General features: G+C 39.4%; 1 protein-coding gene and 1 pseudogene across 2 annotated transcripts in view; both read left to right on the plus strand.

The window, feature by feature from the left end:
* The window catches only part of LOC126175646 (unconventional myosin ID), a 155,107-nt gene that overhangs the window by 54,222 nt on the left and 79,634 nt on the right, over positions 1–21,251 (plus strand). For both annotated transcript variants that reach the window (XM_049922536.1, XM_049922537.1), the window contains exons 2-7: positions 4,081–4,187; positions 6,071–6,266; positions 6,348–6,567; positions 9,366–9,581; positions 18,802–19,005; positions 19,189–19,390. In XM_049922536.1, coding sequence (XP_049778493.1) covers positions 4,081–4,187; positions 6,071–6,266; positions 6,348–6,567; positions 9,366–9,581; positions 18,802–19,005; positions 19,189–19,390 — 1,145 coding nt within the window. The remainder of the gene's footprint in view (positions 1–4,080; positions 4,188–6,070; positions 6,267–6,347; positions 6,568–9,365; positions 9,582–18,801; positions 19,006–19,188; positions 19,391–21,251) is intronic.
* LOC126177481 (5S ribosomal RNA) lies at positions 11,212–11,329 on the plus strand (annotated as a pseudogene).

Below are 21,251 nucleotides of genomic sequence, written 5' to 3' on the forward strand. Positions count from 1 at the left end.
TAACTTATGTTTGATAATATTAATCTTGTCTGCCATGGCTATCACCAAATAATTCTATCTTTGCATTAAAAGACTTGGTGGAATTAATTAACAGGTGAGGTTGACCATAAAAGATATTGTCGCTGCTCTGTTTTACGATTAACTAAAGTTTTTTCCCCATACTGTCTTTGTGGCTGTTGTTATAGTGATGTTGCAGTGAATGTTTTCCCAGCTCATAATAGTGTGATGGCATGTGAAGCACTTCATGTGATGTCTGAACTATAGAAAAAGCAAAGCAATTCCCATTTAACATTGAATGATGTGACCTCTCCACTTTTTTTTTGGACAAGTGCATAGGCACTGTGGTATTCTTAATGCCGAACATAAATATTGTTTAGCAGTTGGTATTGTTAGCAAATCTTGGGCAAGCCAACCAGCTTGCACTAGCGATGTTCGGCAGCAGATGTTTGGCCAGGCCTTGTCTAAGCTTTTAATGACCTTCAGACCTTTATCAAACAAGAAGATATATGCCATTATAATGCAGAAATCTCAGTTGCGTGTAACCCTTTTTTCGATGGCGTTGAAAATTTTGGAATCTCACCAGGTGATGATTATAAACTGAAAGCAGATCACCTCATTTCAGCTAACACGTTTCATCCCTGCTTCCAGGTTTGAATTTTATTATTTCAAAATTTTACTGTAGCATGTCACTTAACCTGGTACGTGTGGCATCCACTGTCGAATTCTACCTTAAGTGTCTCTTGTGAGAGTGGATGACATTAGGGGGGGGGGGAGGGGGGGAAGAAAGAGAAACACTACGTCGGAACAGGCCACTATGGTCCAATAGTGCCGACTGGCTGCCATGTCATCCTCAGCCCAAGGGCATCGCAGCATGCGGATATGGTGGGGCACTGGTCAGCTGGTCTGCATATTGCTCTCCCGGCCATTTTGTCAGTTTACAAGACCAGAGCTGCTCCTTCTCAATCAAGTAGCTTCTCAGTTTGCCTCACAAGGGCTGAGTGCGCCCCGCTTGCCAACAGTGCTCGGCAGACCGGATGGTCACCCATCCAAGTTCTAGCCCTGACTGATAGTGCTTAATCTCTGGTGATATGATGGGAACTGGTGTTACCACCATGGCAAAGCTGTTGGCATTAGGTGCATGTAACATAATACAATAGCCAATCCATTGTGGTGGGGCTGAGGAAGGGAAGGGGGGGGGCGGGGTTGGTTCTTATCAAGTTCCTGCATTATTACAAGTCTCTTAACAATGCAGGGAACACACTGTTGGTGCCAGAGCTGGTAACTCCCCATGCGTGCCAAGGCATGTTTGACTGTTGAGTCTGCAGCATGGGACCTCCCAGTTAGAGTAGGAGGCACTACGGCAGGTGATTTGAAGTGAAGTGAGTCAGACTTCCTCAATCTGGTGGTGGCAAAATCTCTGCAGTCTCACTGAAGAGAGTAGACTATTTCATCACTGAAAGGTATGACACTAAGTTTTTCTATTTTTGGCCACACCATGGGAGGAAAGTAGATTCAAAAGAAATAGTGAGAAGAACTACCCTCAGAAACTGCTTTGTACCTAAACTAATGGCAAGTCCTTTTTGACCTAAAACTGTCAATATTTGTCGAGCATGTTGGGGTTAAATTTGGAGATTTAATATCAATCAGTATAATGCAAACCAACTCTTGCCTCATTAAAAGCAATCTCAAGTCAGTCATTCCTCTCCTGTGAATATTTATGTCACCATCACTCCGTACAAGAGCTTCAACAATCCCTGTTTCCTTCACGACATCACATTGGAGATGAACTGCACACAAAGCTGGAATAATGTCATATACAATGTAGCTGAAAGATAACAGAATAGTTACTGGTGCTTTTGTTTTGACTTTCAAAGAGAATGTATTATATGAAAAAGTAAAACTAATTATCTATCGCTGCAGTGGGAAGCCATTTGTGAAGTAGTACATGACGTATTCAGCCATCAGTGTCTCGATCTGTAGCTCTAGCCTCCTCCCTTTTTACTTCAACATGGGTGTATTAAGACATCTGGGAGAGTGAACATTTCGTGACTGTCATTTCCCTTCAGCACCGACACCCGACTGACCACCTACCCTAATGGGGTCTCAAGAAAGCTTAGTGGCATGTTTCATTGTTGGTGCATCATCAGGTGCTACCCCACAAGGCAATATTGATGACATGCTGCAAGATACAACTACCCAATATAAAAGCAGTGGCAGTAATGATCCCCCTTTCTTCTGTAACATATCATCTGAAATCAATCACATGGTGGACACAAGAAATCATCAAGACCATCAGATAACACAGCTGTGTGCCCCAACAACATAAGTGTCACCTATCAGTAGGATACGTTATTGCTTCTAAAGGGCTGAGCTCAGGCACATTAGCTCATAAAATACCAGGAATATTCTTATATCACTACTATAGGGACGTATACCTCTTCTTTACAGATTTGTGTCAAGTTGCATTGTATCTACATCCATCAATTAGCAACCACTGTTCATGCTAACAACTTAGATGAAAATTTCTGTAGTGACTATACTGTTATTGCGGAATGCCTTATGGTACACTTCACTCGAGTATTTGCGTCTGCCAGTTATCCTTTCCCATTCCATATACACAAAAGCCAGGTGGAGAATTACAACCTGTCTTCACTACATAACATCTAGAACCATATAATCCCTCTTTCAGTGAATGAGAACTCCTCAGGACTTTGGCCCTTGGGCACAATACTGCATCAGGAACTGATAGAATCCACTACCAAATACTACTACATCTAACTGTGGATTACCCACACCACATTTTTGCGGTCTTTAATTGTGTCTGGATTGAGGATGAGATCCCAGATCAGCTGAGAGAGAAAACTCATATAAGATGGACACTTGTAGACCAATCAGTCTCAGGAACTAGCAGATGAGGGACAGCCTCCAGCAACTCTGTTGGTCTTTTGAGATAAGCCTTTCGTGCAACTCCAATTGTGGCTTTCAGGAGGGAAAGTTCACAACTGACCGCTTATTTCATCTGGAGTTGGCTGTAAGGATGATTTTTGTTCTTCTCCAACACCTCATTACTGTCTTCTTTGACAAAAGGAAGTCCTGTGACACCCGCTGACATTGCCATATCCACACTGTACTGTATAAGCGGAGTTTCAGAGGCACTCATCGTGATCCTTACTGGAATTTTCTCTGGCTGGACTGAGATCAAAACATGCAGTAAACCTACTGTTCGAAGTGAAAAAAGGAGAAGTTGGACAATAACCTTGCAAGAGCTATGGTGCCTATGGTCTTGCTGTCATTATGTGCAGATGATATTTGCATGTACTGCAGATTTTTAGCCATGAGTGTTGCTGAACACCTCCTTTGGGGTGCCATAAAGAATGCCCAGTCCTGAGCTCTGACCCATGGCTTCCAATTTTCCACCACCAAAATGTGTATATGTATTTCTGCTGATGTACAACTGTGCAGCCATGTTCAGAACTTTCCCTTCATAATGAACTGCTCAGCAGGGCAGATTCATCCCACTATGTGGAACTTTTATTTGAAACCTAGTTGATGCCTCTGCCATATATTTGCCAGCTTAAAAATTAAGTGTCATTTGAAAATCAGCACTCTCCGCAGCTTCGTTAACGCTTCCTGTGGTGTGGAGCCCTCTACCTCATGCATGTTTAGAAAGTTCTTGTCCTCTCTCAACTGTATTACAGGAGTCTGACTTATGGATTAGTGGCCACATTGTCATGGATTTGGTTCTGCAAAATGATTTCATTTTCAATTAGATTGAGTGTTGTTACATATATGTGAATGAAACTGTATGTAGTAAATTACTGGCAGCGTAAAAAGGTGTACAGAATTTAGATGTTTGAGTGGTTCCTTCCTTAACAGTAAATTTTTAGAGTAAAGTTGTGATAGATTATAAAGAGAACACTATGAACAAGTTTTTCAGATTATCCAGGTGAGAGAAACATTAACAGGTACTTTCTGAATTATTCTTAGAAATATGTCTAATCTAGTTATGTTAATATACTTAGTTTTAACTTGGATCCACACAAATCATTTTCTAATTTTTTTTCTTCCATTTCTTCCCAGATTTCAAGGTGGAAAGATATACAGCTATATAGGAGAAGTGTGTGTTTCTGTCAATCCATACCGAACTATGAATATTTATGGGCAAGAATATATCACTCAGTATAAAGGTTTGTGTCATTATGGTTTAGAAGTAGCAGTGTTCAAATCCTTCATTCCACAGTTTTTAATGGAGTGAGAGCAATTTAACTATAGGATTCACAAATGGAGGTGGATGAAAAGCTCTGTACATCAGGTATGACACACAACTCTGACTGTGCTCTGAGCATTAACAAAGGAATTATTAATCATTCCTCATAAATTTATTGCAAATTGTTGTGGCTTCTGTTGTTCATAAGTGACAAATACTACACAATTAGGTGTGAGACATAATTTACAGAATACATGTTTACTTCAAGTATGAGGCAGATAACACCATTCCAATTACAGATGTTGCCATCTCTCAGGAGCACACTGTAGAAGCTCCACACACTTGCCAAAGCAGTCATTAAAAATTTACAGTGGTGCATTTAGTAACCCTGCACCTCTCTGCACAGCTTGCCTTCATTTGTGACTCATAATATAGTGTAAAGTTGTAATCAATTGTTAATTGTTCTGCTTGCTAACATAGTAAGTATTTTCACAGTACTATTTTTGGGTTAAGTTTTTTAGGGCACTCACAAGTTGTAATCAGTATGTTTTTGGATTAATTGGTGAGTGATGGTTTGACAGTTTATTAATGTTTTGTAGGATCAAATGGCACAACAGACAATGAAGTTATTTTTTTAGAACTATTTCTGTTGAATTTGTTATATTTACTTTTTTTAGGAAAACATTAGTCTGATTTTTCGTGGTATGAGTGCTTTAGCTTTCAGATCTTTTAGAAGCAGCATTGAAGTAGGTGGTGATAAAAACTGACAAAGCCAATAATACTGACTGCTTATATTTGTACCAAAGTCTTCCACTTCTTTTCTTGACTGCAGTTCAACTATCAAGTAATTTGCTTTATAATAAAGTCCCTAAGGAAAATAAAATAAGCCATATAGTAAAGAGGAGGCTTAGGAAAGAGAAAAGGATGGGAGTGCTTTAGTTTATTGAAGTCCACCTAAGATACTGGTAGTCTGACAATACCAGAATTATTAGGGTGGTTGGTTTGGAGAAGGAGACCAGACAGCGTGGTCATCGGTCTCATCGGATTAGGGAAGGATGGGGAAGGAAGTCGGCCGTGCCCTTTCAGAGGAACCATCCCGGCATTGGCCTGGAGTGATTTAGGGAAATCACGGAAAACCTAAATCAGGATGGCCGGACGCGGGATTGAACCGTCGTCCTCCCGAATGCGAGTCCAGTGTCTAACCACTGCGCCACCTCGCTCGGTCAGAATTATTAGGATTTGATCTTGATTGATAAACCAAATACTGCTGAAGTGAGACACAAAAATCAGCCTGAAGAAAATGTTTAAATATGGCTTGCCTGTAAAGAAAGACACATTTTCTACATCAAATTTATGTCATTTGGATTATGGTTTTGAGCACTGTTAAAAGTCCTCTTCAGATCCTAAACCTGAATCTTCACTCTGCTTACAAGCTGTACTTCATAGTAATTGGATGCTGGATATGAGGATGACCTGTAACAGAGATCAGAATTGATAATCCAAATAAACATAAAAAAGATCTAGACAGTATCTGTTTTTCTTCATCGTATTAAAAGTGGCAATGTTGCCCTCAGACGTAAAATCTTTTATTGTGTTGTCCTTATGTTATTTCTTTACAGAGGACAACATTACTGGTGTGAAAAACATGAGAGTACTTGTAGTAGACTAATAGTAACCAATAGTAGCATAAGTGAGTAATTCACAACTAATTAAAACCATACAAAAAACGAAGTGAAATATGGGTGCAGTGATATATGCTTTACTAGGTCTTTTGGAATTACCAGTTCTACTTAAGATAATAAAGAATGTCTGTAATACATAATCTATGTTGTTTTTAATGAGAGTTTGTGATTTTTATTATAGGAAGAGAATTCTTTGAAAATCCACCCCATATATTTGCAATAGCAGATGCAGCTCATAAAGAAATGAAGCAACAGGGACGTGATACATGTATAGTTATTAGTGGTGAGTCAGGAAGTGGAAAGACAGAAGCTTCAAAAATAATAATGAAGTATATAGCTGCAGTGACCAATTTAGGTGGTCGGCAGGAAGTTGAGAGGTATACTATATTGGTATATTGTATCTGGTCAATAACTAGAAATGTCAGTGAACAGTATATTATATCCTGTTTTGTTTACAGAGTGAAAAATGTTCTTCTCCAGTCAAATGCCATTCTTGAAGCATTTGGAAATGCAAAAACGAATAGGAATGACAATTCCTCCAGGTTTGGAAAGTACATGGACATAAACTTTGATTTCAAAGGAGATCCAGTGGGAGGCCACATTAATAATTACTTATTAGAAAAGTCAAGAGTAATTTTACAACAGAAAGGAGAAAGAAATTTTCATAGTTTTTACCAGGTAATTCAAGGTGATCGTAACTGTATGTTAATATATTAACACTGTTGATATGATAATGTAGATGGTCTACTGTTTAATGGCAGCAGCATTATATATTGCTACCACAGAGTCATTGTGATATGTACAGAGTGTTTAAGTGAAACTTCAGCTGAAATCAGTATGGCAGTATCACATTAACGCATAGGATGCCAGATTGTCCGTGTTATCTAATCACCTACTTAAAAATGTCAGAAAGCTGTTAAAGATAGAGATGTCCATTGACACATTTCTGAGATAAAACAAATGGGTGTATTGAGAAGTCCATCTATCTCTGACTGTAATCATGTCACACTTGATGTGACACTTGCATTTATGGGTGTTGGCCACTTCCTTTTATGGGTGTTGGCAGGCACTAAAAGAGATTGTGTGCTTAGTGTTGTTTTTTTTCCCTCTCTCTCTACAAATAATAATGTTTCATTTCTCAAGAATAACTTTTCCATGCACTCTATACCCCAAAAATTGGCCTTTAACCTATAGCAGAACATATAAGACACTAACATGCATTCACTCCTATCCTACCAAAAAAATTATATAATTTCCAATACTCAAGAACATTCTACATGTAAAAATTAGAAGTATGATTAGCATTAGGGTATACTTGTAGTAGCATGTGTTATTTATACCTCAATCAAAGTAACAAATTGACACTCAAGCATGGAAGGGCAGCGTGCACAATATGGCTGCAGCAGCAGCAGCAGCAGCAGTCAGTTCTGTTGCAATTTCACAGCTAGTTTCAGACATTCTGTCTCATAAAATAAACATGCCACATAGAGAAACAGTGCAACAACAGAAACAAATCACATCACTATGTCACTGGCCTAAAGTGTTGTCTGCAGCTGTCTATGATAACTAGCACTTGATTCAACAGATCGATATAACAAGTTGAAGAGAACAATAGGCATGATCAAGCTCATGCCCCGCTTGGTTGTAGCTGTCATTTAAACAAATAGCTGTGAATCATTTTGTTTTCCTAATCAAGTATAGTCATGAAAAGTGAAGATGTGGCATTTGACAAACTTTTCCCAGTATATGATAATTTTTTAGGAACACTCTTTGTTGGTTTATAACATATGGAAACATTTTGTAATGGTATCTTTCTGTTCAAATTATAAAAATCATGACTGACAAAATGTACAGATAAATGCAACATCCCAAGTGAATATCATGTCACTGTTGTAGAGCTCAAAATGATTAACTGTATGGAGGTTACTGTATACTGTAGAGCTTATTACTGCAAAAGGAATCGTCTGATGAGAGGATCATGTCATTGAAACACACAATGAAAACAGTGAGCTGAAGAAAGTGATTGCCCTCATCCTAACTTTTGATTCATCATCAGTGCTAAGTGTGATGATGCAAGCCTTGTCATGTATTCCTGATTTCATGTTGTATTTTAAATGCCATTGTTTCATTCTATAATGAGCAGGCAGTACACGGCAAATGCAATAAGATAGATCAACTGTCAAACACCCATTTCCACAAATTTGTGTATGTTTTTTGAGCACTGTAAAGTATGGAGTTGCAAATTGATTGTGTTCTGAGACACATATAGAAAGTTTCAAGGTTGAAGAGTAGGTACATCTGCTGAGGGGAATAAAGTTTAGAAATTATTACTTTTGCAGTAGCCTAAAGTTTGCTAGGTAGTTTTGTACCCCTGTAAATATATTGAACAATTTGTGTAGGAAAGGACACATGGGGCACAGTGGAGTTCCAACTAAGTCTGTGTCTTGAACTTTCTTTGAAAGTATAAGAATGCCAAAGTAGTTGTAAGCTAGTGTAATCAATCCAGTAATATCCAGTGCAAAATCCAAATACACAAGCAGTGTCGTTTTCAGAAGACAGTTGTGGTATGTAGTTTTAAGCTTCATATAAGGCAACAATCTGACTGGTATTGTAAATAGGTATTTAACTAGACTGTCTCCACCCATTTTGTGCACTTTTTGTGATTCTAGTAGGTGTAATGGGTACTATCCTAATGGATCGTCATGTGTAGAGTATCTTTGCTCCCCACAGAATTCATATCGGTATTACTGTCAAACAGTGCCCCCTTTAACCAGCAATAAAACTGATAATGTTGGAGGGTATGGCCTGGACCATGCAGTAGAGGGAGGAGAGGTGCTAATATCTCTGCCAAGAGATCATGGGTAGAGAGCAGCTCGATAGGCCAGAGGATATTGGGCTTATTGCTCTGTGTATTGGTTCTCTCAAGGATCTCAGTAATTGTGTACTCCAGGTCGCTTGTTTTGACTTAGAATTTTCAGTGTTCTGTCAAGTTATTCTCACAATATCACAGAGCTCCCATGTCATTTTCATCATCTTATACAGCTACTTCCCCTTTCTTCAGGGTTTCTTTAATTTTCCTGCAGATGGAATCTATATTTCCTGTAGTCATGCATGATTCTGCAGTTTTGTGTTTTATTTCTGGTTGCTTTATTTTCTGCATTGTTATATTTTCTCCTTCCGCCAATTAAATTTGTTCTCTCAATAAGTGAAAGAAAGATCCCAACACCAATTGAAGATTGAACCCCTTTACATTTAGATAGATAATCGGTTACTTACCTAATGAATCACTGAGAATTGTGTAACATTCTGAAGCAATGACATACCAATTTATTATCTGTTTGCATCTAACTGAATTATTGTATGAAAATCTGTCATGTTAATTTTGATTAATAACTGCGTACACTAGGATCTTTGAAAGTGAGCTATCATTTTTCCTGAATTATTTAATCTCAGTATGGTTGTTCTTTTTTTCACAGTTGCTTGGTGGTGCAAGTGAGCCAGAGCTTAAGGAATTCCAGCTCAGTCGTGACCCCGGAAACTATTTTTACACTCGACAAGGAAATGCTTCAAAAGTAGAGGCAATCAGTGATAGGTCAGATTACAAAGCAACTGTTGGAGCATTCAAAACATTGGGGTTTTCCAGTGCTGAAACAGATACAGTCTGGAAAATTGTGGCTGCAATTCTTCACTTGGTAAGAAAGTGGCATTTGTCTTCTTTTACAGAGCTGTTTGCTGTTTGCTGATGCTTAGTGTTGAGCCAATAATTGTATATATTTTTTCATTTGTACAGTGTTGTAATTATTTGCATCATACGTTTGATTTTTTAGTGTTTCTGGAAGGGAAAAGATGGTCCAAGAGGTATCTTTGTGCTGATATAAGCATTTCATTGTCTGTGTGTAATTTAGTTAATGATTAGTTCACATTCTATTCTGTCATCATAACAGGATTCCCATGGAAAAATGTCTCCAGGACAACAGTCCTCTGTGCAGAATAATGCAAACTTAATGCAAGATTTTTTTAAAGTCAGCATGTGTGAGCTTACACTATCACAGAGTAATCCATTCAATGTCTGCATCTCAAGAATATCTGGGAATGATCTGACCATTGGCTTATGAATCCAAAGTGCTGAGTAATGCTGCTGCTATTTTTCCATTGCAACAAACATTGATGTTCTAGATGGTATCACAAAAAAATTATAGCTTTTATGGTTCTTGGGCATTGTGTCATATATGTTGTGAAAACTGCTCATTTCCATGAGACAGCTGCTTGTCATCTTCAGGTGCTTACTGGCTTATTGCTGTTGTGGTTCACCATTTTGTGCACCGGATCACTAGAAAAGTGCAGGTGCCAAGGATCGGGACTGTAATGTAATCGTAAATGAATCGTAGAGGATGTCCACACTCATAGCCACACGGCACAGAAACAAGTTGTGGTCTTCGCATGTTGGTGAGGGAAAACAGCTGCAAGTTGCAGACCCAGTGGTTGTGGAGGTGGATGTAAGGATCTTTGATTGTCCATAGTTCATGATGAGCCCCAACAGCAATCCATTGGTAAGCAGCTGTCTCATGGAAATGCTGTGCTGTTGTAACTACATTTTATGATGCGATGCCCATGCAGTTGTTATACCGGTAAAGCCTCGAATAACAGCAACAACAACAACAACAACAAAGGAAGGGATGCCAGCTACTAGTTAAGGTAGGCTTAGCATCCTATCATGAAATCTGTAAAAGAGCAGCCATTCACATGGGTCTAGGAATGGTGGAACAGAATTGTTAGAACATAGTGCTTGTAGGAGTGGAGGGTTTACACTTACTAACACATTTTATTCCATATACACTGGATAGACAAATGGTGAACAAGAAGCACAGAATCACACAGTCCTAGGGTAATTCACGTCTGAGGTGGTTGCTGTTGTCACAGGGCAGGTAGTGTAATATGTGGATCATATGGAGCACCAACGAGAACTGCCATTCCCGGCGGAGCACATGCTTGTATCAGGCAGGTCGGCCATTGGCTTCCACGAAGTGGTGCAGCTATTGTTTTGAGGGCATGGCTTCATTCCGACATTTGTCTTGTGGTGGCCTCCCGCAGCTTGCAGCCCAATAAACGGTGCAGGCAGCAAGTATGGATCAGTTTCAGACAGTTGTCTGACAGTAGAGCATCAAATTTAGGAAGGGAAATTGTACCAGCATATGTTACAGGGGTAATGGGTTCCCCGAATGAGACAGTATGTTGTGGTGATTTGTTGTTCTTGCACTACTACTACTACTACTACTACTTCTTCTTCTTGCCGAAATATTATAGTAATTACACAGTAACTTTGGCAGCGGCCTTGCCGCAGTGGATACACCGGTTCCCGTGAGATCACCGAAGTTAAGCACTGTCGGGCATGGTCGGCACTTCGATGGGTGACCGTCCAGGCCGCCATGCTCTGCTGCCATTTTTCGGGGTGCACTCAGCCTCGTGATGCCAATTGAGGAGCTACTTGACTGAATAGTAGCGGCTCCGGTCAAGAATACCATCATAATGACCGGGAGAGCGGTGTGCTGACCCCACGACCCTCCTATCCGCATCCTCCACTCAGGATGACACAGTGGTCGGATGGTCCCACATGCATGGTCTTCCAGACTATAGATAAATTGTAGTGTTGTGGAATTAAAACTTATGGAACAGAGAAATTCTTATGTTGCTTTGGAAAATTTCATTGATCTAAAAAGTCGTGTGGCCTGAATGAGCAGTTACTAGACACAGGGTGTATATGACCCAGAACAACCAGGAGATCCCGGAAAACTCTGGGAATTTTTTCATCCGGGAGAAAACCGGGAAAAATCTGTGGATTTTTTAGGATTCTGGGAATTTTTCGGTGTTTTAGTTTTTTGTTAAATTTTTGTAATTTTGACTGGTAAGAACTGATGCTCTAACAAAGGATATTACTGTATCCCGCTACTGCAGAATAACACTTCAACAATAAAACATAAACGAGAGAAAAACACGAAAATAATTTGCAAAGGAAATGTGCTATATACAACAATACAACAATGACACACAGTGTACCAACAGCAGAATGTGTCCAATGCTTCATAACAACAAATTGCCTCCAATGAGAATGAAGTCACAACTGTTTACATTAGATTCGTTTTAGCAGTTAAGAGTGGGCTCTTGCATGTGCGCAGTTGAGTCGCATTTGAGCAGTAGATTCTCCTGCTTCTGACTACAGGAATGTGGCTGTTGGCTGTGCAAGCAGTCACAGCATGCAGCTAGATGCTACCGGAAAAAGGGGTGCCAAATTCATATTCTTGAGGAAAAAAAGCTTGTTTCACAAAGCGCTTAGCATCCAGCGCACATTAGTCTATCGATTATTCATATGATTTTGAAATGCATCACTGTTGGTTTTTGAACATTTTTGAACACATTTTGAGTTGATTTCTGAATGAATCATAAGTTGATTTTTGAATGCGTGCATAGTGTACGTGATGTCTCTGTCAGGAGAATCCTTGTCGCATCTAGAAATAAACTTTTCGCTGACAAAATAGGACGGGCCTATATGAGCTGAGCGGAGTAAAGCCGAGTGGATGAATCCCAAATGCCGTCTGATGATGTGGTTGATTGGGTTTGCGAATGATCAGCATTGTTATAATTACTAGTGAAATCCATAGATTCAGACTACCAGAATGGAAACAAACAACTAACAGTAATAAAAGGTGAGAAAGATCACGTTTATCTTCTCGGTGTATCCAAGAAAATGAAATTTGACCGAAAATTTTTGGCCAGATCGCTACACTAGTAAGGGCCAGTTGTACAGTCCCTGGCTAGCAGCCGCTTAAGCTCTATTCTGGAAGTAATGTGGAAAACGTGTTGTACGAACACGTAACAATGCCTAACCGGAGAATAATCGTGTGATATCTAAACTGGTGATTCTGACAGTGTTAGTTTGTAGTAGACCTAATAGATATTTGATATTGGTACTTACTGAATTATATTTGGCCGTGTTATAAAAATGACCATTTGTGCCAAAACAGTCTTGTTAATTTCATGTGTGTTACAAAACTGCTGCAATATTAGAAAGGCCTATTTTGTTTTATCTAGCAGACAGTGACAAAATAGACGTAAGCAGATCGAGAAACCACACCAGTCTTTGGTATTATTATTAGATAACGACATTTCGATTTTTCATGTAGCAAAACGTTTGACGAACTTTGATGAGGTAATCAATTCTTTTGCAGAAAGGAAAACACGGCCATGTAAAGCTGTAGCAAGATTAGAGGGAAAAAAGATGCTAAGAGCTAAGGATTGAAGAAATGTGTACTTTCTTGCTTGTCTATTGCCTTTATTGGTTTTATGTATCCTATATTTAATTTTATGCCACAGAAAACAGCAAGTTGTTAGCTAATAGGCAATAAAGAGTGCAAATTTTCTGAAGAGTTCTTGTTGTTCTCCCAATTACAAATAATCACATACCCTTTTAATCCAGAGTGTGTGTGGTTTTTTTTTTTTTTTTTTTAAAAACAGAGGGGCAGGCTGTTAAACCGACTGACTGGGAGCAGGAGAGGCACCACAGGACATTTCAGTTTAGATTGTCCTGAATATGGCTTGATGGCATCCATTACAAAATATACATGTTTCAATACCACAGAGCGAAATACAGTGACGTGCGATAGAAGAATGCTGTCTGAAGAGGCATGGCACTGTACTTTGGCACACTTAAGACTAAACAACATGTCTTACATTTCCTCGAACACACATGTTTTATGTTTCAGACTTTTCAGGAAGATGTGCGCTACAAGATGAACATATTTTTGAAAGTACAATTTCTTTTAGTATTGATCCAGTTAGCAAATATCGTAGATCCAGGACTGATGCACAGAGCAGTCTTGAGTTATAGAGGGTAGTCTCCACGTGACCCGTGTTTACATTTAGTGATTTTGCTGTGTCTCCTTCGTTTACTCTCACATCAAATGAAAACGATGTGGATATCTGTGCTGGGCGCTATCAAGTGAATTAAAATACATTCACATAATTATGGAAGGCTAAAATATGTTATTAGCTTCAGATTTTATTTTATTTACAGCTTTCTGACAGTCAAGAAAATTAATTACCATGGAGGAACTATCCAAATGGTACAGAAATTGGTAGATATGATACGCATGTACAGACAAACAAATGATTACTACAGAAAAACTGGGTGATTTATTCAAGAGAAAGAGCTACACAGATTGAGCAAGTTAGTAACATGTTGGCCCACCTCTGCAAGCAGTTATTTGGCTTAGCATTGATTGATAGAGTTGTTGAATGTGCTCCTGAGGGATATCATGCCAAATTCTGTCCAGTTGGTGCATTAGATTGTCAAAATCCTGAGATAGTTGGAGGGCCCCACCCATAATTCTCCAAACATTCACAACCTGAGAGAGATACGGTGACCTTGGTGGCCAAGGTAGGGTTTCACAAGCTTAAAGACAAGCAGCAGAAACTACTGGGTGTAGGCTGGCTTTATCTTGCTGAAGTGTAAGCCCAGGGTGACATGCCATGAAGGGCAACAAATTGGGGCATAAAATATTGTCAGCATACCACTGTGCTGTAAGGGTGCCACTTATGGCAACTAAAGGGGTCCTACTGTGAAAACAAATGGCACCCCAGAACATCATTTCTCTTTGTCAGGCTGTATGGCAGATGGCAGTCAGGTTGGTATCCCACTACTGTCTGGGGCACCTCCAGACAAGTCTTCAGTCAGGATTCTCATTGAGAAGAGTAGAACTGTCTTCAGTGATGAGTCCCGCTTCAGACTGAGCCGCAATGACCAGCAAAGATGTGTGTGGAGACACCCTGTACAGCAGTGGGATACCAACCTTATTGTCACTTGCTACGTGGCCCAACAACTGTGAGTGATGGTCTGGGATGCCATGAAAAGCAGGACCCTTTTGGTTGTCATGGATGACACCCTTACAGCACACATTGACATATTCCATGCCCCTTTTTGTTGCCTTTCATGGCAGGGGCCTAGTCTTACATTTCAGCAAGATAATGCCCACCTGCACACAGCAAGAATTTCTCCTGTTTGTCTTCATGCTTGGCAAACCCTACTTCGGCCAGGTCACTGGATATCTCCCCAGTTGAGAATTTTTGGACAATTGTGGGTGGGGCCCTCCAACCAGCTCAGGATTCTGATCCTCTAAAGTGTCACTTGGACAAAATTCAACACGATGTCCCTCAGGAGGACATCAAAAAACTCTATCAATCAGTGCCAAGCCTATTAACTGCTTGCAGAGATGGACCAACATGTTATTGACTTGCTCAATTTGTGTAGCTCTTTCTCTTGAGTCATCCAGTTTTTCTGAAATTGTAATAATTTTTTTGTGTGAACGGGCACATCACATCTGCCAATTTCCGTCCAATTCAGGTGGTTCCTTCATGTTTCTTTTTTTTTGTGTTGGAGTGTATGTTGTGCACAAGAACGAATAGTTTTATCATGATTGACTCACTGAAGGATCTCCACAATTTTGAGGGAATGCCATCTATTCCAGGGACCTAATATTGATGATCTAGGTCTTTGATTGCTCTATCATTTTTTTTTCACAGTATCATATCTATCATCTCATCTTCATCTACTTCTTCTTGATATTCATACAGATGATTCTCTTTTCTCCACAGGTCTCTCTAATTCTTCTGTAGATGGTATCTGTCTTTCCCCTAGTCATGCACACTTCTACAGCCTTGCATTTCTCCTCTAGTCATTCATACTTATCTATTTTGAATTTTTTGTAAGTCTCATTTTAGAGATGTCTGTATACCCTTTTGTCTGTTTCACTTTTACAGTTTCTCCTTTTGTCAGTGAAATTCAATATCACTTGCAATATCTGAGAATTTCTACCAGACTTTGTCTTTTCACTATTTGATCCTCTGTTGCCTTGATTATTTCATCTCTCAAAGTTACTCATTTGTCTTCTGTTGTATACCTTTCCCTTGTTTCAGTCAAGCATTGCCTAATGCTCAACCACCTCTGGTTCTCTCCATGCATGCAGGTCCCATTATCTTAATTCTCCACCTTTTTGCAATTTATTCAGTTTTAAAGTGCAATTCGTAACTAGGGGTCCACATCTGCCTCTGCAAATCCCTTACAGCTTAAAATCTGTAACCAGTCTGAACACTTCCAGTGTCTGCAGCTCTTTTCCACATATACAACGTACGTACATAATTATTTATGCACTATTGTGGTAAATTTGTGAATGTGTGGCAGATCACTCAAAATGCTGAAGTACCGTAGAGAATGAATATGGATAATTCTTGAATGTAACAATTACATCAATTTAAAAGTCAGTTCATCTAATTGATATCTAAAAACTAAAATGCAACAAACTGTATTCTTTCTCCTCTTGATCATTGTTTAGTTAATATACAGGGTGTCCATAAAGTCCATTTACAACTTCAGAATTTTATTACAACAGCAATTGTTGAAATATTTTAACAACATTTCTTTTATTGTAATCAGTGTTTATAAAAGTTTTTTTGACAGTGTTTGATAGAACTCTGTATGGGTGCCTTTAGTTGCACGAAGCACATCAAGACGGACTCAACCTCTTGCCATGTTCACTGTAGCATACTGTCATCAGTGGCGGCAATGGCATTACGAATCCCTTGCTTCAAGTCAGCAATGTCCCATATCTGTGTTTGATACACAATATCTTTTACATACCCCCATAAAAAAAAGTCCAAGGGAGTGATATCTGGTGAACGCAGTGGCTAAGGAATTGGCCCATCCCTCCCAATCCATCTGCCTGGAAATTTTTCATTGAGGAACCGACGAACTTGCAATCCCCAATGTGATGGTACATCATCTTACTGGCAAATGATAGTTGGTTGTAAGTTAGTCAATTGTGGTGCTACATATTCGGTCAGAAGGTCGAGGTAAACATCTGCAGTAATTATTGACTCATTGAAGAAAAATGGACCAATTATTCGGTTGCACATGATTCCACACCACACATTCACTTTTGGACGAGCCTGGTGAAGCTCCCTAGTCACATGGGGGTGTTCAGATCCCCAGATTCTCACATTGTGTCTGTTTAATCTCCCAGAAAAATGTAAAGTTGCCTTGTCACTGAAACAAACTTGCTTGAGGAATGCTTCATCCTCTGAAAGGCGTTCCAGCATGTTAAGTGCAAACTCTGTCCATTTTGGCTTGTCATTTGGCTCAAGTGTCTGTAACAGTTGCACTTTGTAAGTGTACAACTGTAAATTCTTGTGGAGCACCTTATGCACAGTTGAACGTGGTAGTTGCAACTGTCTGACAGCAGTGTGGATGGACTTCGTAGGTGAATGAGTGAAGACATTTAAAATGCGATTGGTGTTTTCTTCGGATGTTCTTGGTCACACACTCCTCCCTTTATCCAACACTGCCCCTATCTCCATAAATTTTTTGTGCCATGTATGGGTTGGAGGGCGCAATAGTGGATCTCTTCCACACTTTCTTCTGTAGTTTTGTTGAGTCGGAACATCCGTTTTTGTCTCAATAAACCAGGACACACATTGTGCCTTGTGTTGAGGAGTTGCCATTTCATAGATGTTTAGTTCCTTCCATCAACAGAGTATCTGAAACACAAAATTTTAGTATATATAAAAACTTTAGTAAACAGTGATTACAATAAAAGAAATTTTGTTAAAATATTTCAACAACTGCCATTGTAATAAAATTTTGAAGTTGTAAAGAGACTTATGGACACCCTGTATTTCTTTTCTTGTTCATGAGGGCTTTTGTACGCAGTCATACCGAAATGTACTGCATCACTGGAAGTGCAATAAGAACACAGCCAAGTGCAGCTTAGTGCAGAACAAGTTTACTTTTAAACATATTAACTCAAAGCTTCTCCTTGGAGTAAGTTTTTACATTGACAGTAAGTGTTTAAGTCAGAATTACAATTGAAAGGCACAATATAGTTTGTTGCATTATCACAGTTAATTGCTGATTTCACTTTGGAATAAAAAAGTTAATAACACAGAGTACTATGACAGCCAAGTCCAAAGTGCACACATGTCCCTGGTGCAGAGGTCATGTCTTGGTGAAGCCTGCTGATGGCACTGGCTGTTCCACACAGAGGATGTTGCTGGTTGGTTTATGATGTCAAAGATCCTGCTGGTTTCTTAGCAAGACTTCGATTCGTGAACCGCTACTGTGCTCGGCTCCTGGCCCGGAGAGCTCGGTAGGAATGAATAGCATAGCACAGCCTGGGTGCTGACCTAAATACGGTGAAGGTATGAGGATACAGCCAGGTCTATTTGAAGCCATCTGGCTCCTTGGAGTCAAATAGGTCTGCGTGGCCAATGACCTCTCGGGGCTATTATGCTGCTGCCTGCTGGCCTGGCACGTGTGCGAGAACTTCTGGCTGTCATCTGTTGGAGTGGCCGCTGTGGCTTTGCTGTGTAAGCCATTTTCTTGATGCTGATGTCTGACTGGTTGCTATGTTTGTCAATTTTTGCAGGTGATTCTGGGACTGATTTCTTCCATAATACTGAGAACCTGAAAATTCCCTCCACACCTGAAGGGATCATGACCATACCAACACGAAACCTAACCATCATATTTAAAATGCAGTTCTGTTATTATTTTAAGATCAATATTTCTGTATTCTCAGCTAACTTTGCGTTATTTTAAATGTTAAGAAAGCTTTGCTAGTTGCCTTCTTCAGAAATGTATATCTTAGTTGCTGACTGGGTCCCAACTAAATGAATGCGAATCCAGACAGAGAACAACAGGGATCTGCACTTCAAGACATGAAGAAGACAGCTAAGTAAACTGTGAAAATATTGCATAAAAGTGACAACACTGATTTTACTGCAATCTTGAACACCTGAATACTGCAATATAATTCACAATATATTATCACTTCTCAAATGTAGTGATGCACATTGGATGTTATTCAGGGTAATGTGGAATTTACTTCACAAGATGATATTGCTCGGCCTGTAGACCAAGGAGCAGTAAGCCGTGTAGCATCTATGCTTAGTGTGGTACCAGCTGAGCTGACTAAGGCACTAAGTGAAAGGGTTATAGCAGCTCGTGGGGAAGTCATGCAGAAGACCCACAACCAGTCAGAAGCCGAATATGGCAGAGATGCATTAGCCAAGGTGAGAAAATTAATTTTTAATAATATGTCTGTCTTTTAAGTAACTCTTTTAAGTAATGTAACCTGAAACATTCCAGTATATTTTAAACATACCTTCCTCTGTCCAACTTCTCCCCTTCTATCTGTTTTCTAAAATTTTGATTTTGAAAATGTAAGAGATGTATCTTATTTTTGCTTTTTTTAGGCTGTGTATGATAGATTATTCACATGGATTGTGGGAAAAATAAATGAGACACTTGGTAGTGGTGATCTTCAGATGAAGAAATCATACATGGGTACAGTGATCGGTGTGCTAGACATATATGGATTTGAAATATTTGATACAAACAGTTTTGAACAGTTTTGTATTAATTATTGTAATGAGAAGTTACAGCAACTCTTTATTGGTAGGTATATATCCTTTCATTATTTTTCATTAGCCATGAGTACAGTTTTCATTAAATGTTAATTTTAATGTTGACAGTGAGTTCATTTGAAACACAGGAAATTGGCATAGTTGTTTTTCTGTAGTAAATGCTACACTGTTCCACAGACCTTAAGCCTGTTAGGTTCTTAAAAAACTTGTCATTTGACTAAGATAATTTGTTTCTAGTGTGTTGCACAAAAGCTGCCCATGTCTGCCTGTAAGTTTTGCAGCTGTTCCAAACTGAACAGTATTTGAAAATATTAATAAACCCTAACCAAATATTTTTAATTTTTTTGTGTTAGAAATAACTGAAGTATTTAATATTACTAAGGGTTCCTGTAATCACTACTTGATTTTGATTTTGCCAGGTGAGTAATGATTATTTTGTTTAATTGTTTATGAGATGTGGATATTACTTGCTAATATTGATGGTAGTTAATAGGTTTAACCAAAGGATAGTTACTGTGACATAGTTGACACCAAATTACTTCAAACTGTCAATTTCAGTGTACATCCTCTCTCCTCTCTGTCCTATGCCCCCCCCCCCCCCCCAAAGCTGTGGTGACTTCAGTATAATTATTATCTTTGAATAAAAGTAATGTTTCTATTCATCTCACTGAGTGTTTTTTGAGTAACCTTCTGTACTATACTGTAGCAGTTCTTTGTATGTATGTTCCAAGTTTCATCAAGCTATGTTGTTGGCAGCGACATAGCATGCGAAAGTTATTTTTGTTCTTTTGTTGTTGTACATCAGTGTATGAAACTTCAGTCTATGTACATAAATCATATCTGTATGAGACCAGTCGAGTCTCTGAAGCTGTGTCATTTGTGTAAGCACCTACTTACATTTGATGCTGAGGTGCTATTCCAGAACATGGACAACCTCGACAATCCTGTTTATGTGGAAGTGGGAATTCAAAGTAGACTGGGGCGGCAGTGAGAATTTGGATCGAGGAGGGAGGCATGCCAAGGTAATTCATGCAGTTATGTGAACCACTGTGCCATGGTGGCTTAGTGGCTAACACGACTGCCAAGTAAGCAGGAGACCCAGGTTCGATTCCCAGCCTTGGTACAAATTTTCACTCACTGCTTCAGTCTATATACATAACACCCAACACATGTTTTATGGGGTTTAAGTTGCTAACATAGGCAGTGTGGCCCAGTCACTGAATATGCTCTGTTTCCAAGAGCTCCTCCATTTACGTAGTTTCAATGCGGTTGTTCACTCTCATCCATAAGAAACAAAGTCAGGGCTGAATGCACCCCTGAAAAACTCACATGGGAGAGGAGTGCTGTGTCATTGTAACATAAACAGGTGAGTGTGCCATATTCAAAGATTTTGAGGGCAGAACCCTTGTGCAACATTGTCTCCTCACACCATAATACCTTTAACGTCAAGGCGATCATGTTTTACAGTGTTCCTGGGTGCATTATCTACCCTCACACTCACTGTTTAGTGTTATTTTGACAGGATACTGTTTCCCCACACACCTTTTCTGGTGTGTATTCGACGCTGATTTCATTTTTATGGATGAAAATGCACAACTGAATTGGATTGCTTGGGTGGAGGAGCCCTTGGGAAGAGAGGATTTTCAGAGAATGGACTGCCCTACCATTTCCTGCAACTTATATTCCATTGAGCACATGGGGTGTGGGATGCAATGGGAAGACCTACTACAGCATGACCACCATCCAGCAGTTGTTACCCATGCTGGTGGAAGGATGAAATACCCTGGCACAAGAACTTGTTAGCTACTTAGTGGCAGCATGAGGGTATGCATTGCCATCCATGGTGATCACATACCCTATTAAGAATCTTTTTTAGTGTTTACGGGAACATA

This window comes from Schistocerca cancellata, chromosome 3 (assembly GCF_023864275.1).
Source record: "Schistocerca cancellata isolate TAMUIC-IGC-003103 chromosome 3, iqSchCanc2.1, whole genome shotgun sequence".
In the NCBI taxonomy this organism is placed as follows: domain Eukaryota; kingdom Metazoa; phylum Arthropoda; class Insecta; order Orthoptera; family Acrididae; genus Schistocerca; species Schistocerca cancellata.